General features: G+C 50.1%; 1 protein-coding gene across 2 annotated transcripts in view; it reads left to right on the plus strand.

The window, feature by feature from the left end:
- The first annotated feature begins 9941 nt into the window (after nucleotides 1-9941).
- GALNT16 (polypeptide N-acetylgalactosaminyltransferase 16) overlaps nucleotides 9942-25505 on the plus strand; it is a 95363-nt gene continuing 79799 nt past the window's right edge. For both annotated transcript variants that reach the window (XM_030812528.1, XM_003263623.3), the window contains exon 1: nucleotides 9942-10693. In XM_030812528.1, coding sequence (XP_030668388.1) covers nucleotides 10517-10693 — 177 coding nt within the window. In that variant the 5' untranslated portion in view covers nucleotides 9942-10516. The remainder of the gene's footprint in view (nucleotides 10694-25505) is intronic.

Here is a 25505-nt window from a genome sequence, read left to right on the forward strand (position 1 = left end):
CCAGAGAAAGGAGCGAGGCTCTTGGTGTTTTCCAATTCAAGTCCCTTATGGTTTCCCTAGGGCCATTTTACCCTTGATGTCCTTTCATGCTCACTCCTTTGTCTTGCCATAGTCTTAACACCCAAGGCCTCTTAGTCATCATTAAGAATATTCCCACTGGTCAGGGAGTGCCCTTTGAGCATGCCCTTAAGAGCAGCTGTCAGATTTGAGCAGCATCTGCTTTCTGACAAGTTTGAAGACAGGGTGAAGGAAGCCATTGAGTATTTCCCAGTGGAAATGGTACCACAAGCTGCCTTTGGGACTGTGTTCAATATGCGAGTTTAGTGGCCTGGCAGCTTGGGTGGGGGTGGGGGATGTAAGTGTGGGTCATTCAGGATGGGGCAGGGATCTTCCCCATCCTGAATGGTCTCAGCCATGTCATCCATGCAGGGTCCTGATGCTGGAATCCTTCCCTCAGCCTTCGGCTCCAGCCTTTTCTGGGCAGGGAAACAGAATGAGGCAAAATACCTGGTGTGTTTTAAATAGATTCTTCTTGTGGCAGCCAATGAGTCCAACAGCTTGGAAGGTGAGTTACCCTTCTCGAGAGACTTATGTTGTGCCATTTCTCTTGCCCCTAGCGCCTGGAATACTGACCACCCCAGCCCCTCCTGCCATCCTCCCCTCCAACCGAAACTCCAGTGATGTTAGTCATCCTCCTGCTGCTCCCTAGATGGACTGTCTTCAGGCTTTTCTGGTTTTAGTATTTATTACACTTCCCACTTGGCTTTTTCTGTCCCCAAAGCTGATTTGCCTCATGCTATTAGTCCAGTCCACCCAGTGCGCATCCCCATCTGCTGCTGCTTGTCTGACTGTCATGGCTTCCCGATGATCTTCTTGCCTCCACCTTCCCATGGCCTGCTAGGGGACAGCCCAGCCCCACCTGGGCCTGTGTGCAGTTGGGGAGGCAGGAGAAGCTGCTCATTGCAGTGGCAAACGCTGGGGCCTGCAATGTGAGGTCAGCAGTCAGTGCTCCAGCACAGCCAGGACACCCCAGATTGAGCACGGGCAGCATGCAGAGCCATTTTCAAAAGAGTATCTTTCAGCAAAGAGAGTTAGGACTTCACAGGACCAATGTGGCCTCTTCCCACCCTATCTACGGAGACCACTTACAAGACCTAAGCGTCATGAGCTCTGCATTCCCAGTAAGGGGTCACACAAAGGAAGGACATGAGTATTTTTTATTTGCTAAGGGGAGATTGGCTGTGTTGATTCTGGAAGGAGGTAGGGTATGGGGAATGTGAATAGAGGGTAGAGGCTCCTACTTCCAACAATCTCAGTTGTGGGGCAAGTGAAAGCTCCAGACTAGGAAGCAGACCTCAGCGATGACGGCTATTTCTTGGCAGTGTGGCAGTGCCATAAGTCGGCAAAACAGGTAATGGGGGGGGGATCAGAAATCCGAGGAGGGGCAAAGAGAAGTAGGACACACAAGTGATGGGCCAGCACCCATTAAAGATTAGAATCAAAAGAGGAAGGTCAGGTGGAGGCTGGATGTCATGAGGGAAAGTTGATGAGGAGCCAGCACTGGGGAGACCAGGGCAGTGGGACCCTGCCAGAGACCCTGCAGCTCAGCTCTGCCACATGGAGGCAAGCAGTTTGGGGATGAGGCCAGGAGCAAAGGGATCTGTGAGGACCCTGTCTCCTACTCATCTCTCACCCTTTTATTCTTTTTTATGAGCCTGTCCTCATGTTATATCAGTAGTAGAAAACAAACAAAGGCAGTCTGCATTTGAAACGGGATGGCACAGCCTGGAGAATTTAAGGCTGGATGTACTTCCCCCTTTGCTGAATTCTTAGGCCTCTTTGCCCATCTGGTTGGTGCTGGAGCTATGGGGCCAGCCCCTTACTGGAGCACTCTGAATGGAATCCCTACACAGCTCAACAGCTCAGATGAGTGCCGGTGGCAGGGGTAGCCAGCAGCGGGTGTGTACCCACAGAACCCCTCCAGGCCCATGGGGCAGCCAGGGGAGCAAGGCTGTTGGCCAGCCTGGCTAGAGAGGGATGTTTGCCTTAGGGAGGGCCTGGTCTGATGGCAGCTTCCAGTGTGTGACTCCAGCTCAGTCACTGGGCTTCTCTTCCCCTAGGCACTGAGCTGCAGAGAGGCCTGAGGTAGAAGAAAGAGGAAGGAAAACTTTTTTCTTGATGGAAAAAAATTTTAGGTAAAGAGGTAAAAAAATTGAAAAGGCACAAAAGGGTATACAATGAAGGTCTCTCTCCTACTCATGTTCCCCTCAATTCCCCTCCTCAGAGGCATCCCGAGATGTACCAATTTCTTGTACATTCTTCCAATTTCTCTTTTTTAGTCTGCTATAATCCAGAAGTTTCCAGATTCTTGAGCAAATGGACTATTTTAAGTTGTTGGGGTGTGTGTGTGTGTGTGTGTGTGCGCGTGTGTAAGATGTAGGAGGGGAATCAAATGATAATAAAGAAAATTGTATCCTAGTTGATTGCCCATCATTCTTGCTGAGGCAGGGAATGGTTTAAAACATTAAAACAAGTAAATAGAATTCTAAAATGCTAGCACTTGAAAGGACCTTCCAAGTACTTTTCTTTCTTCTTTTCTTTTCTTTTTTTTTTCCAACCCCCCCCCCCATAAACATGAGGAAGAGGCCCAGATAAGTGACTTTTCCAGGGTCATCATGCTAGCTGACAGCGTATCAGCTACTAAAGTGGAAATTAAAGCAATGTTCCTGGAATTGGTATATATCTTGAAGCTCTCAGCAAGGCTGAAGATATCCATCGATATATTCTGAAGTGTCATTTCTAAAACCCAGGTTTCCTATCTCCCAGTTGCCCAAGAAAATACTGAGTGCTCCATCTTTAGGTAGTGGTCTTTGTAAAGATAAGTGATTCAGCGGTGGAAGGAAAGACAAATGATCAGACATGGATTTAGAAATTTCCTCCGGTGGACACAAATAGGAGGAAAGAAATTAGTAATTCCAGGAAAAGCCTGAAGTCAAATTCCAATTGAAAACAGAGCATGCGCACACATGCACCCGCCCACCTACCTATACACAAGTACTGGCAGAAGACAGAAGATGGCTGCCGGCAAAGTCTATTGTCTGTCTATCCTGCTGGGCTCTGGGCTGAGATTCAGGGTCCAGGCAGAGTCTGTGAGAGGCAGCATAGTGCCATCTCTCTGCCAAAAAACTTGCAGCCCTCTGGCTTACTGTCACTGGGCAGGTATTTTCTTGTTGGGCAAAAGGGATAAATGTCAACTTAGACTAGACAACTAAGGAGACAAGCTGTGCGTGGGGAGGATGTGCCTGGCCATGCCACCATGGAGCTCTGCCACCACTGGCTCCCTGAGCACTGACAGACAGCCCCAGCTGTTTCCTACCACCTACCAGGAGGAAACTCCATAAAATTTAAATGCTGATAAAATGGCAGGATGATATTTTAAAATCCTCCCTGTTTTGGCATCAGCTCCAGACACTGAGCAATTTCAGTGTCCAAGCCAGACTGATGGGCCTTTTGATGGCTTCAGAGGGTGGCTTCAGTGAGAAGGGGACATGTAGGACTGTAAACATTGGCTGTAAAAGCCGTCAATTGCTTTGAAATGGTAAATTTCCAGGCAATGTGGATCTGATGTTATATGCCTCCTGCATTAACAGCTTTTTCTTCCCGTTCAATTATTTTGACTGGTAAGGGAGTAGAAATTACACTTCAGAATATATCGATGGATATTTTCAGCCTTGCTGAGAGCTTCAAAATATGTACCAATCCTGGGAACATTGCTTTAATTTCTACTTCCCAGTTTCACAAGGAAAATGGAGATATCAATTATAAGCACCATTAGACTGAAGGAAATGCAGGACCAGGACTATGGATCTCTCTTCAAATTCTCTTTGGTCTTGTCACCTGACTTTTTTGATATGGAGACAAATTTTATTCAACCCTAGGTCAAGGGGTCCATCCTGATATGTACCAGATGAGATTCCCAATAAAGCAATGAGTACTCCTAAGAGACTGGGTCCAGGGACTTGAATTAAGGCATCTGACAGAGGCAGAAAAAAATGCCAGTTTTCTGTCTCTCCATCTTCACACGAGGCATCCAGAAGCCCTCATCTCTGACAACATGGCCTTTCTGCCATGCCTAGGTGCTGGGTACCCAGCAACGTATTCACCCCAGCTGTGTTTCTGGCTTTCTCATCTCTACCGGACTGGCGCCGTCCACTCTCCTGGAGCTCCAGATCTGGATTTCTAGATGCCTTCCTGGACTGACCACAGAGAACTCAAGTTCACTGAACACACCTCCCAAATTGGCTGCTCCTCCTATATTCCCCATTTCAGTTAATGGTTACATTACACCAAAGCACTAGTCTCCTAAGCAAGAAACTTACATGCTATTCTCAAATCCTTTCTCTCACATCCACCTCAAACTGACCACCAAATCCTACCCTCTTTCTCTCCTGCTTCAGTGTTACTGCTGTAATCTGTGCTTCTGTGGAGCTCTATTATATTATCTTGTGATTTTTTTTTTTCCTCTGAGGCAGGGTCTTGCTCTGTCACCCAGGCTGGAGTGCACTGGCATGATCATAGCTCACTGCAACTTCAAACTCCTAGGCTCGAGGTATTCTCCTCACTAACCCTCATGAATAGCTAAGACTACAGGCATGCACCACCATGCCCAGGTAATTTTTAAATTTCTAATGGAGATGAGGGCTCACTAGGTCACCTAGGCTGGTCTGGAACTCTTAGTCTCAAGCAATCCTCCTGCCTTGGCCTCCCAAAGTGCTAGGATTACAGGCATGAGCCACCACACCCGGTCTCATCTTGTGATTATCTATGTGTATTTCCCCATTGTCAATTACTGGACTCTTCAGAGGCTACAAACAGATTCTATTAATTTTTGTATCCCCAGTACCTAGAAGTGCCTGGCATGGTAGGTGTTCAAGAAGGAAAGGAAAGGAAGGGACTGGAAATTCCACGCCAATGGGCAATCAAGCACTGGCTTTATAGTCTGAGTGGGCTATTTGGCATTTTCATGGGACAGAATGGGGAGTAGCAGCAGCTGCCACCCTCAATATTCATTCATTCATTTACTCTGCCTAGATATTTAGCGAGTGCTGCCAAGATGCCCAACACTGTGCTAGAAACTCATGATACATAAAAGGAGGCTGCCAGGCTCTGCTCAGAGGAGCTCCCATTCAAGGGAGAGACGGGCATGTGGTAGGCACTAACCTGGCATCTTGGGCCACGTAGTCTTATCTGAGGACCTTGGCCACCCAGCTCTGCAGAGGCTATGGAGAAGGGGAAGGGGCTCAGGAGAAGGTAGTGGAGAAGGGAAGGTCAGAGAGGCCTTGGAAAGGGCTCTGCCTCTGGGATCAATTCTGCTGAGGAGTGGTTTTATTTATGTATTTCTCCTTTGTACAAATTCCTTGCTTGTTAATGAAAATCACTGGACACATTTCTAATTAGCCTGCAGCCTCTGCAATCCTATTATTCCCAAATGCAACACCTGGGTTATTTCATGATCCCTAGTAATATTTATGGTTCTTGCAGTTGTCCACCAGAATTGGGGTCATTCCTTCTGCTACTTCGCATGGGACCACAAAGGACTTTCTCTCGCCCTCATCCTGGGGCAGGAGGGTTTGGCCCTGGCTCCATGACTTGGGGAGGAAGCACTGGCAGGGGACTCACTACACTGGCCCGCCCTGACCCTAGACGAGTCACCCCCTTTGTCTGTGCTCTAGTCCTATACTCATTTCTCAAGTGCTTAAGAGAGAAGTGCATTTTTTCATAGAGCTACACTGCCTTTTTTCCTCCCTCCCTCTTCCTCTCCCTTCCTTCCATCAACAAATACCTATGCGATAGCATTCCAAGGGCTTCAGACAAACAAACAGACAAAAAAAACAAATACTACACACTAACAAGCATGTACTATTTGCCACTACTATAAGCACCGGGGAAACAGTGGTAAAGAAAATATACAAGAACCCCAGTCCTCTTGGAATTTATACTCCAGTGGCAGAAACTAATAAGTAGTAAACCAGGGTTATCAGACAAATAGGAGGAGGAGGATTGACAATAAGAAAACTGCCAAGTTCCTTTCAAAGAGCTAAGTCCTTTCCTCCATCTATAATGGTTTATAGAAACTACCTTATAAATATCTTTTCCTTAGAGATGATTGGTGCATTGAGTGTGCTCAGCTGGCAGTGGGCAGCGCATGCTCCACTTTATGCTGGCACCTCCGTGGGCATCAGTCTCCTCCCCTGTGGAAGGGGGATGATTGCGCCTTCCTCACAGGGTCGTTGTGAGTATTCTGAGATCGTGTATCAGCACATTGCCTGTTGCTTGGTAACATACATTCTGTCCACCATCCCTGCCTTCTTTCTTGCTTAGAGCAGACATGGGCCAGTAAGGGTATCCAATCAGGTCCCTTCCCTACCTTCTGGGCCCTGCTGCTGCGGACAGAGCAAGAGCTTCTGAGCTGGCCCAGCACCTCAAATGGGAGGCTGGGGCCCTGCTCTGTGCCTCTCCCCTACCTTGCCTCCAGCCTGCTCAGCAGAGGCTCTGGAAGAGGCAGCCACCCACCCACGGGCAGGACAGTCTATGACTGCTGAACATTAGCCATGGCCAAAGAGGCTGGCATCAGGTCTGTTCTTGGCAGCAATCCCTTTCAGGAGGCCCCTTTCACCTCCAGCAGCCAGCAACAGCCTGCAGGAGAGAGCCCCTGGGGGGTGCTTACGAGGCACTGGATTTTACACGACTTTATTTCATCCTATCTTTCCCAACAAAGTTGTGAGGTAAGAGCTGTCAGTGCCTCATTTTGCAGTTGATGAAACTGAGGTTAAGAATTTGCCCAAGCCACTCTCTTAATTTGTGACAGGATCAGCATTCAAGTTCAGGCTGTCCAACTCCAGAGCCAGGGCCTTACACTGAGCTGTACCCTTTCCCCCTCGGTTATCCACTCCTCCACAACCCCCATACCAAAGGCCCAGAGGCGGAGAGCTCCCTGGGGCATCTGGGAGCCCCAGGGGCATGTGGAACTTTGCCCAGCTTACCCTTTGCCCAGACCCCCCGTCCCCCCAGGACATCTTGTATCCCTCCTTTTATGGATGAGAAAATGGAGAACTGTGGGCAGGGGAAGTGAGGCTCCTGCATACAGAAATTCAGACCACACTGTAGATTTCCCAGTGGCCTCAGAAGCCCTGTACTCGTACCCAGACACAAGCGTTGAAAATGGCACAGGACTTAAACCGAGCTTCACCACTTACTTGCTGTAGGATTCCAGGCAAGTTGAGTAGCCTTTGAGCTTCAGTGTCATCATCTGCAGCTGGGGATATGATCATCCTTAGCTCAGGGTTGTAGGGGCTTTAGAGACAGTATAGGTGAAGTGGTGGCACAGTGGCTGGCACCTGGTAGGTACTGAGTAAATTGTAGCTATTATGATGGCTCTTGTTTTCAAAGTTCAAAGTATGTGGAGAAACAGTGAATTCCTTAGGTGTTGCTTTGATTCTGTGATGCTGCTGGAGTCCATTCCTAGTACCAGAAAGGAAACAACACTCATTGTCATTTCTGAGCATTGAAACCTATCCCAGGGAGGGCCAGTTCTGCACCCACTTGGGATTAGAATCTGAAACAAAGACCACAGACTGTAGCCAAGGTGGCAATTCCTGGTCTCCAGCTCTGCCAGAGTGCCTATGGCTTCAGGCACATTACTCCACTCCTGTCTATGTGGAATTCCTGTCAGTCAAATGAGCATGGTAATTACTTGCTGTCTTACCCCCACCCCACCCCCATCATCCCCCAGGGAAGTGCCCAACTAAGGAACAGCTGTGGTGAAGTCATCTAGAGAGGCTACACTTCACTTCTGTGCAGTCTTTCTGGTGGTAGGGGCCAAGCAAACCTTCTCTCAGGGACAGAACTACCACGAGTGACCATTTGGGGCAGATATATAGCATCCTCACCACTGAGCCCTGGGCAGTAAGTGGTGAGATGTGACAAACCCTGCCACATTCCAGCCCATCCCACCCCTCCCTGCTTCCCCCCCATGGAGCCTTCCTTTTGGAGTCACCAGAAGCCCCATCTGCCTGGTTTCAGTCAGCATGGCCCAGCTTCATCCCCATGCCGAGGGGTGAGTTTGGAGCCTTTTACCAGGAGGTGATAGGTGATGTGATGTCTTCGGATCCCACATCCAAAGGCAACTAGATATGCACAGACCAGGCTGGGATGAGGGGAGCAGCGTATGACAACAGGGCTACTCCCCAAGTTTTCACCTGGCTTACCTGAGAGATGTGTGAAAATGGGGGCACCAGGAGGGTAGTTCCCTTACATTTTCTTGGTTGACCTGAGAGGCCTGTGGAGCCTGATTCCCAAGGAGCAAGGTCTTTCCTGGCCTCCCCCAATGGCACGACCACTGGATCTGCCCCGGGATTCCTGCGGAAACCGGACGGTGGCTTGGCGGTGGTTTTCTCCATCTATGCAAACGAGCCCTGGCCCCTGGCACAGTCTTATTAAACTCCCCAGGTGAGAGAGACCTGGGAGAGCATCTGGCGTCTCCACACTCCTTCCCCTGTTGTTTGTGACTGCCACACCTTATGCCTGAAATTCCTGGCTACTTGTGTAGACCGTTTGTGAGGCCCTCTTTTGTGCTTCTCTTCTTTCTAGATCCCATTCCTGCCTGGGTCACTTTTGGACTCGTCTAAGTGTCCTCGTCATTAGTCTTCTGAGTGAGGATATCGTATTGCAGTGATGACCCTGGGTTTTCCGCAGCAAAAACCCAACTAGGGGTTTCTTCACCTCAGCAGAAATGTATTGAGCAACTATTATATGTGCGGTTCAGTCTCGAGTGCTGGAGAAATGGAGAAAAGCCACCTGATTTTACTTCTATCTGTCAGGGTGGTGCTCATGGGATGCTTGTGGGGGGCATGATGCTGTGACTTCAGTTTGCCTGATTCCCCAGGTGGCTTCATTTAGAGGCTGGACCCATAATGGGTCTTCAGTGGAGCCATGGTGTCCAGCAGTGCCAGCAGGAAGCAGACTCCTCAACAACTCTGCCCCGGCATTCAAGGACCTCCTGAGTTCAGACTCACCCAGCCTGGCCAACCTCAACTCCTGTCAAATCCTAGGCCCCCCTGCAACGCCTGGCAGCTCTCTCTCTTGAACACATCAAGCTCTTCCATCCTCTGGATCTTTGCAAGGCCTATTTCTGCAGTCCCTCCCCTGTCCTCACTTCCCCCTTCCTTGCCTCTTAAGTGATTCATCCACCTTTCTGAGAGCTTTCCCCAAAACCACCTTACAATAAATTATTTCTTCCTCTGTTGGATCCCTACTTTGTTGTTACACATCTATTCATTGAGCGCTCTGTGCCCGACACTGTGCTGGTCTCCCAAAACTCATCTAAGTCACTTGTTTTCTGCCTGGAGTGAAGAGTAGTTCACGCCTGATTCTCAGTGCCTCTAGGGCTGGAGCGGAATCTCAATGTCTGTGTCCTCGTCTCTCACCACCGCGTTTTGCACTTTGTCGAAAGGTGTCAGATGGACACATGGCTTCTAGAATGGGCTCTGCCCACTAATTCGCCATGTGGCCTTGGGAGAATCATCCAGCCTCTTTTGCTTCCCTTCTTTCCGATTAAATAATGCTGACGATGATATTTCAGGGTTGTCCAGGGGTCAGTGAGGCGGGATAGAGGGAAGCATCGTGAAATCTGGGAGTCCCAGGCCAGTGAAAAATGTGGAAGGGCCGTACCCCACTCTCCTAGCACTGGGTGTGAGGCAGCGTCGTTTTCCCTTCGCTCTCCTCGAATGTCAAGTGCACCAGCTTCCAATCCCTCCTCTAGGCGGGCCTTGTCTGGCTAATCTCAGCTGCAGATTCCAGTACAAACTCAGGACTCTCCCCCCCTCAGCCGCCCCTACCCAAGCACTCGCCTAACACACCTTGAATCCCGCGCCAGAGCGCAGCCCGGAACTGCAGCTTGGCGGCGCGGGCCCAGGTCGGGGGTCGCGCGTCTCCAGTCGGTGACTCAGGGCCGCTCGGTCCGGGGGTGGATGTGGGTAGGCAGGACCGACCAGGGCCGCGCGGGGGCAGCTGCCAGGCGTTCGGTCACCTAGCGGTGGGAGCCGAGGCTGGCTTTGGCCAGTCGCCATTCCGCCGCGGGCGTCTGTCTAGCCAGGTTCCCGGGCGCGGGAGGAAGGCCCGCGCCGCCCCCGGCGCGCTTCTCTCCCAGTGCGCAGTGGCCGGGTGGGTCAGCCGGCGGCGGCTGGAGCGCGGGGCCGGCCCTGCGCGCGAATGAATGGGCGCCCGGGGGACGCGCGCGCTCGGGGCTGAAGGGCATTAGGACCGTGAGGATCGCTCCGCGATCCTGTCTCTCCCTATCACCCCCCCCCCGCCCCCCCCACCTCTCTCCTTTTTCTGCTCTGCAGGACTGAGCAGCTAGGCGCGAGCGAAAACAAACAGCTGGGGCTGCGAGCGCCCCCGCCCCGGCCCCGAGAGCACGCCGGCCCCGTCCCCCACCCGGGGCGCCCGTCTGCCCACCATGAGGAAGATCCGCGCCAATGCCATCGCCATCCTGACCGTAGCCTGGATCCTGGGCACTTTCTACTACTTATGGCAGGACAACCGAGCCCACGCAGCATCCTCCGGCGGCCGGGGCACGCAGAGGGCCGGCAGGAGGCCGGAGCAGCTCCGCGAGGACCGCACCATCCCGCTCATTGTGAGTACGCCCCGGCTAGGGAGCCGCGGCGCGCGTCCAGCCCCTGCGCGGCGGCCGAGGGCGCGGGGCCCGGCCAGGGGCTCAGTGCCCGCTGCGCCGGGCCGGCTTTGTATATGTTGGAGCATTCCTGCCCGTTGTTATGGCAACCTCTGCCGGGCGGCGGGGCTGGGGCGCACCGACTAAGGGAGGGTGACAGAGGGTGGGGGCTGGGAGAAAGTGCTGCAAGTTTGGTGGGCCCGGCGTGCGCGTGCGGCTGGGAACGTGGCGGCTCTCCGGGCTCTGCGCTGCCGGAGCCAGGGGTCTGGGGGCTGCAGGAGCCTCGTGTGCCCCGGAAGGCTGCCGGGCCTAGCGCGCGGCGAGCGGGCGGTGGGAGCTACTCGCAGCTGAGCGCGTAGGTGGCAGTGCGCAGCCCCTCTCCAGCCTTCTGGGGGCAAAGGACATCGGGTGGGGGCGTGGGTAGGGAAGGCTCTCTAGGCGCTGCGCCTGGCTTCGAACCCCCTTCTGAGCCCGGGGCAACTTGAACCCGCTTCTTCGGCGCGGACACCCAGCTCCCCCGGAGTTCTCTGGGTTGAGGAGAGGTCTCGCACTGTACGCGTCCCTCACTCCCAACATTAGGGTCCGCCACCACGGGTAGGTGGGCAGTGTCAGCGCCCGAGCTTGGCGATACCCTTGCATGAAGTCAGCCTCGCGACATCTAAGCGGGCAGGGAAACAAAGGCAGTGTGGCACAGCGGGGGCGGCGGCGGGGCTGCGGGGGCCCTTGGCGCTCTGGGGACCCGGGCGGGGGCGTGCGGAGCCGCAGCCGCCCTGCAGGGGGCGATCCTGTGGCCGTCTCCGTCTGAGCCCCAGGTGACAGAGCTGTGCGTGGCCAGGCAGGGGCACCTGTTGAGGCGGGAGGCTTTGGCACCCGCCGAGAGTGCGCTCGAGCGGGCGCGTTTTTCCAGAAGGGGGCGGTTGGTGGACGGGAGCCTCGGGCGACCCTCGGGACCTACCAGGGCGGGGCAGCCTGGCCGGATGAGGACCAGGAAGAGGAGAGCCGAGTGGGGCGGGGGTAAAGGAGTGAGGAAGCGTGGCGATTCCGACAAGGAAAGATCTGGGCCTGAGGGTGGAGGGGTGAGGAGCTCCGCGGGGGAGGTGCAAGGTCCGGAGGGCTGAGGCTTGTGTGGAGCCGAATCCGAGAAACGCATCCAGACGCGGATCTGAACCCCAGGAATATCGGGAAGTTCATTGGAGAGTGTCCCCTTATATTCCCATCCTGCCCCAGATTCCGAGTCCCCTGCAAAGGAACCATTATTTCAGGGCTTTGCCTGAGGAGACCTGGGTGGGGGGTGAGGTTGTGGATTTTGTCCTAGATACCAGTCTGGGTGAACTCTCTGGGGGCAAGCCTGATTAGGTGCACTGTTCCCTTCTGGGCTGTTCTCCCAGGACACAGTTTCCAAAGCACTTGTCACCCTTTGGACAGAAAGCTGATAAGGAAAAGCCTCCTGTGCTGAGACCCCAGAGTGTTGTGATCTGAGCGGAGGGACAGGTTGGAGCTGGAACTGTCCAAACCAGCAGTGGCCTCCAGACCCCAGGGAGCTTCCTCCCCAGGAGCCCAGGCTGCCACATTCATACTCAGTGGCAGGAACAGCCCTAGTCTCAGGCAAGGCAGGCTGGCTAGATGCTCTGTCCCTCTTTCTGGTGAGGCGATGGCAAGAGGGTCTGAGTTGGAAGGGGCGGAGAAAGAGGCTGGGCAGGGAGGAGAGGAGGGAAGAGAGCACAGGGGACTGCTGCTCAGAGCCTCTGCTTTGGAACCCGGAACCTGAACCCTGACCTGGCCCATGCACCTCTCTCCTGCTCCTTCCAGAGTCCTGCAAGATCCACTGGGAGGGCCGCTCACATTTCTCAAGAGTCCCAGAATGGTGTAGGGGACCTGCTGGAAGGATTCAGCACTCATTTTGAGGGGTGGGAATTGTAGGTCATGAGAATCACCAGTAAACATCCTCTTGTCCCTGCTTATTCCCACAGGGTTTCACTCTGCAGGTAAGAAAAGGTCTCAGAGCGGGAAGCTAAATTTAAAGTATGAAGGAGTATCAGGGAGATACCTGGGAGCTGGGAAGTGAAGGTGCAGGAAGAAAGGGAGGATGGAAGCCCCTGGGAGTGGCAGAGCCTTCTGTGGCCACTTAGGGGCACAGCCAGCTCCCTCTTTGTTCTTAAGTTTTAGATGCCTGTTCCACCAGCAGTGACCCCCAGTCACGCACCACTTTTGACAACTGCCTTGCATTGTATCATTGTATTCCTCTCTTCCAGTTATTTCTTCCATGTGATTTGCAGCTGAATGTAAGTGATGCATGCAGGAACTGTGCTGGAAGCTCCTTGCATCCCCACATTGATGCACACAGCAAGATTTCTTTTTTTCTTTTTTTCTTTTTTTTTTTTTGAGATGGAGTCTCACTCTGTCACCCAGGCTGGAGTGAGGTGGCATGATCTTGGCTCACTGTAACCTCCACCTCCCGGGTTCAAGCGATTCTCATGCCTCAGCCTCTCGAGCAGCTGGGACTACAGGCATGTGCCACCACTCTCAGCTAATTTTTGTATTTTTAGTAGAGATGGGGTTTCATCATGTTGCCCAGGCTGGTCTCAAACTCCTGACCTCATGTGATCCATTCGCCTCAGCCTCCTAAAGTGCACAGCAAGGCTTCTTAAAGGAGTGAAACAGGATTCTCACCCATTTCTGGGAGCAGTCAATGCTTCGCATCCCCTTAATATTGTTATATTATATTCATATCTCCTGAATATTTTATTATCAACTGTAACCTGGCTCTAAGTAAGGAGGTGGGGGATGTATGTTCAAGCTTCTGCAGGCATTGAACCCTTTGTTCAACTTAAAAGGGGCAGGTGCAGCTGAGGATTTACTTTCTCCCTGCAATTTGTGGTAACCGCTTATTCAGAAACATTTCTCTGTCTAGTTGGGCCAGGATGCTGCATGTGGATTTTCAGATTCTTGAAGAATGATGTGGCTAGCCCTGCTGTCAGAGGCTGGCAAATTCAGACAGGCGTCATCATTGCTCCCTTGGGGAATCAGAGAGCTGAGCTGGGAAAGGGAGGGTCTGCAGAAGTGCCTGGACCTGGAGGCAGCTCTGCTTTCACAATGTCTGGACTATTCGAAGCCAGCCAAGTTGCTTCTGGACCTTGGAGCTGGCTGTTTGGCATTATAGAGTGTTGGCATGGCAACCGTATGGCCAGATTTCTCAAGGAGGTCCTGATTTTTAATATTCTGTCCTGCTGTCGGCCCATGTGTCACCAATTTTGATGTGAAAAATTTGGCTATGGAATCTGTTAAGCTAAAGGGAGATTCTGATTCCATCCCTATATGGCTGCTTACGATGCGGCAAGGTTTGTGATTTTTCCATGCTGTATCTGACGGGGGAGGCAGTAGATTTGGGGACATCCCCTTGAATCTACACTGATGCATGCTGGGACAGGACAGCAGCCGAACTGGGAGGCAGGGCCGACACAGCCGGCCTTGAGTCTTCAGTCCTCACAGTTGGGGAGAACATTTGTGGTTGTTTTGGTTTGGGACTTAGGTTTTCCATATGCCAGTTCACTAACAGGCATGGGTGGGAGGCTAAGGTGTTATATGGAATTTCACTTTACATTTTTTAAAAAGACTACTCATTTTCGGTATAGGTGCACTCATTTGCGTCAACAGTCTCCTATTTAGAACTGTGAAAGATTTAGGCAAGAATTTTCTTAGCCTGAAATTGGGATACTGGTGAATGACCATGGACACAATACTTAACATCTCTGGACCTTGGTTATTTTGTCTGCTGAAACTGAGTTAAATGATTTGCAAGGTTTGTTGATCCTGAGATAAGCAGATGATAGCTCCATTTCTAGATGTAAATACATGGCTTGAAGGGGGAGTTCTCCTGAAAGGTGTTGTGAAGCTTCTGCTTATGGAGGGACATTCTCCTGTCAGGGGAAGGTCCCACAGGAACCCTCGAGGCCTCGCAGGAAGCCACCGCTTACCTAGCAGAAGGGGATGCAAATGATGGCTTTTCTGGTAGTGTTCTCAGAGAGCAGATGCTTTAATAAGATCTAGAATAATTTATATTTTATTTATAATGTGTGCATTTTGGAACTGTGGGAATATGATTTGCCTAAATATAATAACAGAAAGTGATTTTGTATTTAATTGGTTTAGGTACCACACTCGAGAAAGAGAGTGAGGAGGAAGAAGCACAAACACCCACAATTCCCTTTGTCAAAATGTTCTGATTTTTTTCTTTTCTTTTTTTCTTTTCTTTTTCTTTTTCTTTCTTTCTTTTTTTTTTTTTCGGACACAGGGTCTCACTCTGTCACCCAGGCTGGAGTGCAGTGGCACAGTCATGATTCACTGCAACCTTCACCTCCTGGGCTCAAGTGACTCCCCTGCCTCAGCATCCAGAATAGCTAGGACTACAAGTGTGTGCCACCACACCTGGCTCATTTTTATATGTTTTTGTAGAGACAGGGTATTTCCATGTTGTCCAGGTTGGTCTCGAACTCCTGGACTCAAGGGGATCCTCCCACCTTGGCCTCCCAAAGTACTGGGATTGTAGGTGTGAGCCACCGCGCCCGGCCAAAAATGTTCAGATATAAAGGGCCTGATTTCCTGTCAATGGGGTCTGTTCCTGGGCCATTTCAAGACCTGCCTCTGGGACATGGGGTCAGCCCAGAGGCAACTAAGACTGGGGGTGGGGAGGAGGGCTGGCAGCCCGGGAGTTACCTTCCTGGAAGGCCAGAGGTCCAAGGGCACGGGACTAGCTTTAGGGTGCTGCTTATTCTTCTGCAGGTCTTTTATTTCTGTGCTGTAACAGCAATTTACCCCCCAGCTGCTCTGAGATCTTTGGGAGCATGGCTTCCTTCCCTGGTGGCTGTGTTTGCCCTTGCTGCAGGCAGAGGAAACCCTTGGGTCTGGAAATGCCATTTAAGGTAGAGGTAGGAGGACACTGGTAGACCAGGGCCAGGCTGAGTTGCCCACAGGACTATCTCACTGTAATGGAGGAAGCTTCCCTGAGGTCAGAGGGAAGCCTATAGCCAAGCCTTCATTACAGTCAGAATATTGAAGATTTATACCCTGTCTGCTTCTTGAGACCTTAAGCACCTTCCCCATGAAGAGTAGAGCAAAGACACAGGAGGCTAAACAGACGTGGAAAGGAGCAGAGGAGCCAAGCTTTCAGACATGAGTCAACTGCTGATTATACTTGGGCAGTAAATTCAGTTCAGTTAATCAGTGTGCTTGCCTGGTACAGTCACCGACTGTGTGTAGCCCACTCTGAAAATGGTGTCAAGTGGTTTAGTCCCTCTTCTCTGAAAGCTTGTGGTCTTTGACCCATACCTGTCTAGCCTCCGTAATCACTGTATGCTCTGTTATGTTGATGGTGACGACATTCATTGGAGACCTGGATGCTGTGTGTTTTACAGGCTTACTTCTCTGAATCCCCTCAACAACCTAATGAAATAGGTACCATTGTTAAGTTCTCATACGAGTAAAACACGCTTACTCATGCTCTGACAACTAGTAAGTGCACCTGACACTAGGTGTTTCTGACTCCAAAGCCCAGGCTCATGTCTTCCTTCCCCTGGAGCATCTTCTGGGCAAGATCCAAGCCTGGTCTATCAGCACATCTTTTCTGGGGCGCCTGAATCAGCACCTTGCTTTGTATTCACTCCACAAACATTTGTTGGGGAAAAAATGCAAAAACCATACAGAACAAAATGTTGGCAGTAGGGAGGTAGGATTATGGGCAATCCCTCCTTCCATCTTTTAGGTTTTTACCCCCAAGTTTTCTGTAATAAGCATCCATTGACGGGATAATGTTCAAACCAATAAGGATAATTATTTTTAAAACATATTTGATGACTGGTTAAGATCACTCTTGACTCCAAAATCAAAGTATAACCTTCTTAACCACATCTCACATTTCTGACTCCCCATCAAAACTTAGCATTGAGCCAAATTTCAGAAAAGGCAAGAGACTTATTTGAATTATTCTATAGGCTTCCAAGGAATAGAACTGGGGCCAGGAGGTGAAAGATGCAGGGAGAGAAATTTCTTTGCAGCAGAAGGAAAACATTCTCACAGAACCATCCAACATCGGAGCAGTCCAAAGGCCCGGCCAGGGTTTCTCTCTACACTCTCCGTTGGCCCATAAGTGCTCCCAACAGCAGCGGGAAAGGGAGAAAAAAGACTCTGTGTCATGAAATAGGGCCCAATTATTGCACTGCAAGAGCCCTGCACCCTGGGAAGTAGGCGGGCCCCATGCACTGAGGCCAGACCAGGACGGGGTGACGACCAGAAATCCACAACTGCTGCTGTGCTCCTCTCTGCCGTGTTCCTTTGGAGCTGCCAAGCAAGGACAGAGAGAGGAAGCTAAGGCTGGTAAGAGACAAAGCTGCAAAGTCGGAGGCGCTGGTCTTTAGCAGCTTTCCTCTCCCAGGACTGAGGCCTGCATAGGTGTTTCTGCCTGGTGGAGGCACCTTGAGGCTGACCTTCCCATATTCCACTTCTATTTTCCCAATCCAACCCAGGTGTGATTTCCAGGTTACCTGTCCTGTCTCCCAGACCCCTGACTGTTGCTGCCTGGGGTGGCACTGGCTGGCAGTGCCCCTGAGCTGTGTACTTACGGAGAAGCCACAGCCCTGGCCTGCCTGTCTCCCCACACCCCTAAACTTCAGCTGCGCCCTTGATCTGTATCTGGCTAGAGACAGTACGGTCGCCCAGGGAACTTTTGTGAACATTTCAGACCAGACAGGAGTGGCAGGCCAGAGGTACTTTGGGAAAGAGGGGGCGACTGGAAGAAGCTTGTCGATCATATTATGTAGGCAAGATAAGGCTCAGGCAAAATTTGAGGAGGCATTGAGGCAGGTCTGCCCAGGTATAGCCTTTCCACTTTTCCAGACCCATTAGGAACAACTTCGCGTTTCGCTGAAGAGCACCAGCTCCTCTTTCTTGCTGTTTCATAAAGTGAGGTGTGGCTCTGTGTAGAGCACGGACAACATTGTCTCAGAGTTCAGAGGTGGGTGACGTGCCTTAATGCGAATTGTGCCGTTGCAGGATTTTCCTGGCCCCTAGGTGGGCCAGGCAGAGTGGAGTGGCCCAGGATGGAAACAGATGTTGGCTGTCAGCAGGGGATGGAGAGAGGGAGTGGAGAGAGGATGTGAATGAAGTCCAAGTGATCCCACTTCTAGGCTCAGCCCTGCCCTCAAGGGACTGTTACTTTAGGTGAGTCACTTCCACTCTCTCGACCTTAGTTTCCTCATCTGTCAGGTGAGGGTTGAACTACAGGATCTCAGAGGTCCCTATCAGCTGAAATCATCTTGGACTTTGTTGAACTTCTCCCACAAAAGTGAGGTGGCCTTCAGCCAGGGCTTAAGTCCTCATAGTGCTTGAATTAAGGAGAATAAGACCAGAGGGTGAGGTGTACAGAGACCTCAACCACATGTGTTAAGAAGGGCTGTAACGTTTAAATTCTCATAAGGAATAAACTGGCCCTCTTCCTTCCCCTTTCTCTTTCCTTGAAACACGGTCTGATGGAGCTACGCAGCTCCCTGCCCGCTGTACTAGAAGCCTAAGATATTTGTGAGTGTGTCTGAGAATGCACACAGGCATGTATGCAGAAGTATCTACAGGTGGACTTCAGATCTCTCAACAATCTAGGAAGACCAGAAGGAAGCTACAAAGACCCCTTTGCAGAGCATAAATAGCCACAACACCCGTGGACTTTACTCGGAAGACAGGCATGGAATTGCCCATAGGCCACAGTCTGGAAATTAACATTGTTTATAAAATTGGTTTCAGTAGTTCAGGGGGTTGGTTATCTCCTGGCAACTTTCAGTTTTCCTAGGTTACAAATATAGTAGATTGGATGAAGCAAGATGAGGGAATTGCTAGGAGCTGCTGACACACTGAGAAGTGACAGCTGACAGCAAAGGCCTAGCCAGGAAGGGCCGTGTGAGGTAGGAGGGGCCCTCCCTGCCTCCACATACACACAGGATCAGAATGCTGAAGGCAGTATCTATTCATTCTCTTGACAATTATTTACTGAGCACGTACTATGTGCCAGGACTGTTACAGGCCTGGAAATAACAAACCAGGTAAAATCCAAGCTCTCAAGGGGCTCATATTCTACTGGGGAGAGGCAGAAAATAAACAGAAAGATATATTAGATGGTGGCAAATACTATGAAAGTAAAGCAGCATTAGGGGGCAGAAAGATGGGAAAAGGATGGCCAGGAAAGGCCTCTGGTAAGACTTCATTGGAGACGGCATTGGCATGCAAAGAGAGAGTGAGCCATGCGGACATCTAGGGAGACAGTGTTCCAGACAGCCTAGGCCAGGGCACCATCCCCGGAGAGTGTGTGCTTAGAGGGGCAGCTGGAGCAGGAGGAAAAGTGCTCACAGCAGAGGCCAGACCGTTAGGCCTTGCAGGCTGTGGTAAAGATAGGCTCAGAAATCCGTCCCTGAATCATCAGGAAGTGATAAATTCCACTCGGTGCACAGGCTGGTAAGTCAGGGAACTGTGTCATTCATTTCAGAAAATTTTCCAGCAAGATGGTCAAATTTAGTTGTTAGTGTTGGTTCTTTTTTCTTCTTTTAAGATTTTTTTTTCCCTCCCAGGATATGTGTGTGTATAAAAGTGTTGGTTCCTAAGGAGGTAAGTGTAGGTTCGTTGGAAAATGTTCTGTGTCTTGGAACACTTCATTTCCTTAAAATGTGGGATCAATGTGTGTTGTGTGTAGTATGTGTGGTGTGTGGTGTTTGTGGTATGTGTATGTGTAGTGTGTATGTTGTGTTGTATGGGTATGTGTGGAACGTGTGATGTATGATATATGGGGCTTGTGTGTGTGTGTGTGGTGTAGTGTGTGTTTGTGGTATGTCTGGTGTGTGATGTGTGGGGTTTGTGTATGCGTGTGTAGTATGTGGTGTCTGTGTGGAATTTGTGTGTGTGTGTGATGTGTGGGGTTTGTGTATGTGTGTGGTGTGTGTGATGTGAGGTTTGTTTGCATGTAGTGTGTGTGTGTATGTGATTTGTGGGGTTTGTATGTATGTGTGTTATATGTTGTGTGTGTGGGAGGTGTGTGTGTGGTATGTGTGGTGTGTATATGATGTGTGGGGTTTGTGTGTGTGTAGTGTACTGTGTGTGATGTGGGGTTTGTGTGTATGTAGTGTGTGTGTGATGTGTGGGGTTTGTGTATGTGTGTGTGGTGTGTGAGATGTGGGGTTTCTGTGTATGTAGTGTGTGTGTGTGTGTGTCTGTGTGCGTTCGTGTGTGTGTGTGTGTGTGTGTATGATGCGTAGTGTGTGATGTGAGGCTGGTGGAGGGTGCTGGTGCCTGAAGCGATGTAAAACGGAAAAGATAATGGAGGCCTTGTTGAAATATTGGAGTGGGCAGGCTGGGGAGGACTCTGTCTGGAGGGAGAGTTTTGTGTGGGATGGAGAATGCCTCTGAATGGTGGTACCTGATCAAGCCCGCCTTTGTCTCCTTGTCTGGTTCGTGGTGTTCTCTTCTGGTACAGTTGGGGCTCTGGAAATTGTTTTCTGGCAATGCAGGAACTTGGAATCCCTGCCCCTCCCCACAGCTTCTCCTCTGTTCAAGCAGACCCCCTGGAGGCTGAAGCCTTTCAGGGCCTTCCCTAAGACACAGAACAGGCACTTGTGCAGGGGGTAGTCACTGCTGGGCAGGGGTGGGCACTGCGCAGCTGTTTCTCGGGCAGGTGGTGGATAAAAGGGGCTGCCCTCAGGAGGCAGACGGCTCTGCCCAGCCTGTCTGAGGTGTGTCCCCTGAGGTTCAATGGCTCCCTCAGTGTCCAGGTGACTGGTATGACACAGCGTCGTGTGTCTCTGGCAAGCTGCAGGCACCTTTTTTCTGTGGTTTAGGTCACACACAATTCCAATCCCCTGGCAGTCATGCCCTGTGAGATGCTTCTTGTCAAAGTTCAGATTTTCATCCGTTCATCTTCTCACAGCAGCTCTGCCTGTAGTTTCTTTAAACAAACTGTAGGGGAGGGCTTCTGATATTTCAAGGTCTTTCATGTCAAGGGAAGCTGGCCTTGGGCTGCCACAGCCCACTGAGGCAACCCGAATTGCCTTCCAAAGTTGCCGGATCAGCGGTCCGTTCCAGGGGGCTTCACTTCTGACGCCTCACACATCCGTGACCTGATTATTTCCTTGGAAGTCATCTTTTCCCCTCCCTGTGGAAGTTCTCACTGGATAGGGAGATGCGGGGCGTGTGGCAGGCTTGGGGCATTATCCCAGGGATGAGGGGAAGCGCAGCCTGGGGCTCAGGGAGAAAGAACATGTGATCGCCTAGTGATGTCTTGCTGGGGATCTGGTGGTTTGAAGGGGCAAGGCAGTCAGGACTGAGCACAGCCCCCACAAATACCGCACCAACCTGGAGGCCGGATGAAGAAGGAGAACCAAAGGTCAGGGCAAACACACCGCAGGGACCAGGGAAGGCAAGGGAGCAGCAGGCCAAAGCACTTTTCCAAGTGGAAAGCGGAGGCTACCCAGAATGATGTGTGAGTGCAGTCTTGGTGGTGCCTTGCGGGGGCATGAACACGGCAAGGGCCTTCTCCCAAAACAACAACAGGAAATGGCTCATCGCTGGATGCACCCCAAAAGTGCCAACTCCAGTTGTTTTTTTTTTTGTATAGCAGTGAACACAGCATCACCCAACTACCTCTTCCAGACAATGCAGCATCCCTGAACCACACCGGGGCCACGGCTCTGGGACTGGGACTCACAGCGGGGTGAGGATGGGCTAGCTCAAGACCTATGGAGCTTGGGAGATCCGAAGGCCAGCGCCGGGGCAAAGCTGAGGGCAGGCCAACCAGAGAGCCCAAGAGAGGGCCCTGGCAGAGAGGAAAACTGGGCATAAGGTGACAGGTCTGAGCAAGAGTGCTCAGAGGAGCCAGCCCCTGGGATCCCCGAAGCCAAGCCGAGTCACAGGAGCTCTGATGGGAGGCTGGCATCTGCCCAAGGCTGGGGAGGGCCCTCCTCATCACAGGGTCCAGACTGTGCTCACCAATGCAGTGGTTGCTGGCCACAGGTGGCCACCGAGTGCTTGGAATGTGGTTAATGCAACTGAGGAACTGAATTTTTCATTTTATTTGGTTCTCATTGATTTAAGTTTTGAAACAACACCCATTTTAGTTGTGGGAAAACATTTGGGAATGTTTAGAACTTCGGTATGTGGAATCTATATTTTCAACTGTAAATTTTTGTGAAATCTCAATACAGATCAAGTATCTGTGCTGAAAATTTAGTATCTGAATTGAAATCTGCTGTAAAATATATATCAGATTTCAAAGACTTAGAAAAAGAACTAAAATACCTTTTAGTATTTTTTACATGTTGAAATGATATTTGGACATATTAGGTGAAATAACATATTATTAAAGTTAATTTCATCTGTTTCTTTTTATTTAATGTGGCTACTAGAAAATTTTAACTTGCATACGTGGCTTGCAGTCTATTTCCACTGGGCAGTGCTGGCACTCACATTCATTCATATCCCCTCTCTTAAGTGCTAGGAGGGACCAGGTGCTGTGGCTCACGCCTGTAATCCCGGCAGTTTCGGAGGCTGAGGAGGGCAGATCATCTGAGGTCAGGAGTTCAAGACCAGCTTGGCTAACATGGTGAAACCCCATCTCTACTAAAAATACAAAAAAATTAACCGGGCCTGGTGGCATGCACTTGTAATCCCAGCTACTCAGGAAGGGGAGGCACAAGAATTGCTTGAACCTGGGAGGTGGAGTTTACAGTGAGCCAAGATCACGCCACTGCACTCCAGCCTGGATGACAGAGCAAGACTCCATCTCAAATAAATAAATAAATAAATAAATAAATAAATAAATAAAAAGTGCTAGGAGGTTGTCCAAGGAAGGTTATACAGTCATGTGCTGCAACAATGTTTTGGTCAACCATGGACTACAATATACGACAGTGGTCCCATGAGATTATAATGGAACTGAAATATTCCTCACCTACTGACCCTGTAGCCACTGTAATGTTGCAGCACAATTACTTTATTTTAAAAAATAAATTTAGTGTAGACTACACGTACAGTGTTTATAAAGTCGTGTAACATCCTAGGCCTTCCCATTCACTCATCACTCACTCACTGACTCACCCAGAGCAATTCCCAGTCCTGCAAGCTCCATTCATGGTATGTGCCCTATACAAGTCTACCATTTTTTATCTTCTATACTGTATTTTTACTCTACTTTTTATACATTTAGATACATACAGATATGCAAATACTTATTGTGTTACCATTGCCTACCATTCAGGACAGTAACATGCTGTACAGGTTTATAGCCTAGGAGCAATAGGGTATCCCATATAGCCTAGTTGTGCTGGAGGTTATACCATCTAGGTTTGTGTAAGTGCACTCTGACGTTTGCACAGTGATGAACTTGCCTAATGACGCATTTCTCAGAATGGATAAGGAATGCGTGACTGTATACAAAGTGAAGAATCTGGCTACGCATCCTAGTTTACCTTGACTTCAGGATTAGATCTTTCCAGTCCAGCTGCTGCTGAGCTATTGGTTCCTGATTCACCATTATCCGTGAGCATGGGATACCTCCCAGCATGGGCTCTAGTCCTCATATCATCGTTAAAAACAAGGTCAATATTTTGTGCAGTGTCTTCTCTTTTAGAAATCCCTTCTAAGCTCTTGCTGTGATGAAAATGGGTTTTGGAGGCGGGATAGGAGCAGTGGAGGCGAGAAGCCTTTTACTCCCCTGGAAGGTAGAGGGATTAGTTCCAGTCTGTTGCTTCTGATGTTTCGTCTTTGTCCTGTTACAACCAGAATGACAAGTAGGTCTCAGCTCTAATGCCAACTCAGAACCTGTGGAAGTGGCAGCCTGGAGCACTGTGGTGAGGATTCTGGAGCAGCCTCCAGGCTGAGCGGGAAAGAGGCTATGATCGATTAGCCATGTCTGTAAAGGGCTTGGAAAGGGACCCTAGGACATGCACCTTGTATTTACTAATCCTGCATTAGGTGAGGTTGTCTTCTTGGAGTGATTTTTCTCCACTTTAGAGATCTGACATGCTTTAAGACATCAGCCACTTTGAAGAAGCAGGGATGAGGCTTACACTGAGCCAGAACATGTGCAGAAGAGACATTCTCATCTCCTTGGGCCAGAATCCTAGCTAAGGAGATGTGTGACATTTTAGTAAGCATTCCTGTCAGGAAAGTCTCAATACCCCCTTCACATACTTGGTGGAGGTGAGCTTGGCTCTGGTCCGGGGTCAGCCTACTGGCAACATAGGACATAGCTAGAGCCGTAAACCCAAGAAGAGCAGCAATCGGCAGGGTCTGGGGGAAATGGGAGGGGTTGGCTCTTTTTCTGTCTTTCCTCTTCTTTGCTTAAAAACAGGAGCTGTGGATTTGAGAACATGTCTTGCTTCTTGGTGCTAAATTTCTGATGATGGCTTTGTTCAGGATGCAGCATAGCATAGTGATTATGGGCACAGACATTGCAGCCAAAGTGTCAGGGTTCATATTCTAGTTCTGCCACTTACTAGCAAGTTACTTAAGCATTCCATGCCTCTGGTTTCTCGTCTGGAAAATGAGGATACTAGTAGTCCGAGTTTTAGAGGGTTGCTCTGAAGATTGAGTTAATTCACATCAAGAGTTTAGGTTAATTCACATCAAGAGTTTAGAATTGTGCCTAACTCGTAGTAAATGCTATACAAACATTAGTATACAAATTGTTACACAAATTAGTATGCAAACTTGTAATATGTTATTATTTGTTAATTTGTATATTAGTTATCTAATTCTGCATAACAAATCACCCCAAAACTTAATGACTTAAAACAATATTTATTCTTTCTCATTGGGTCAAGGAATTTGGGAGTGGCTTGGGTAAATGGTTCTGGTTTTCTCATGTGGTTGCAAACAGATGTCAGCCAGGGCTGTTGTTATCTAAAGGATTGAAGGTGTTTCTCTCATATGCTTGGCAGGTTGGCATTGGCTATTGGCAGAAGACCTCAGTTCTCCACGTGGGTCTCCACAGGCCTCCTGTGGGAGGCCTTCATAGTATGTGTCTTCATGGTATGGTGGTTGACTTCCCCCAGAGCAAGCAATCTGGGAGACCAAGGCAAATATTGCCAAGCCTTGTATATGTGTGATGCAGCCTTGGAAATCTCATAAACAGAAGAGTAATATGATTTTGAGAGATTGCTGCGGCTGCTGGCTTGAGAATAGACTGGAGGACGACAGGGATAGAAGCACTTTTTGACTGTCCAGTTTGTTCTGGTACTTTCCCCCTTGACCAGCACAGCAGGCCTCGAGCTGATTATTACTGTCCTCATTTTACACATCAGAACCTGACTCAGAGATGGCAGGTTACTTGCCAACAGAGCCAGGATTCTACCAGGGCTGCCCGGCTTCAAAGCCATGGACACACTTACTTGTCAGGATACCCACCACCTGATGGCACAGCTTACAAGGGGAAAACAGATTCTGTGAAGGATCTTAGTTCCCTTATCTCTTCAAGTCAGGTGGGGAGCTTCAGAGGGCAGAGAGGTACTCATGGATCAGACAAAGGATTGGAGTGAGAAAGGGGTGACCATAGCAGGTGCCATAGCTGTGGGAAGATAGAGGGACTGGGGCAGAGTTTGGAAGGTCTTAGGAACTAGAAGGGTGCAGCCTGGAGAGAGCCCCTGCAATTGGCTTAGGCTCTCCAAAGTAGAAGCCCTGAGGTCAGGGAAGTTCTTGGTGTTATTTATTGTACCTTAGAGAGCTCTATGCAAAGGAAGTGGGACCACCCACT

This window comes from Nomascus leucogenys, chromosome 1a, assembly GCF_006542625.1.
Source record: "Nomascus leucogenys isolate Asia chromosome 1a, Asia_NLE_v1, whole genome shotgun sequence".
Lineage (NCBI taxonomy): Eukaryota > Metazoa > Chordata > Mammalia > Primates > Hylobatidae > Nomascus > Nomascus leucogenys.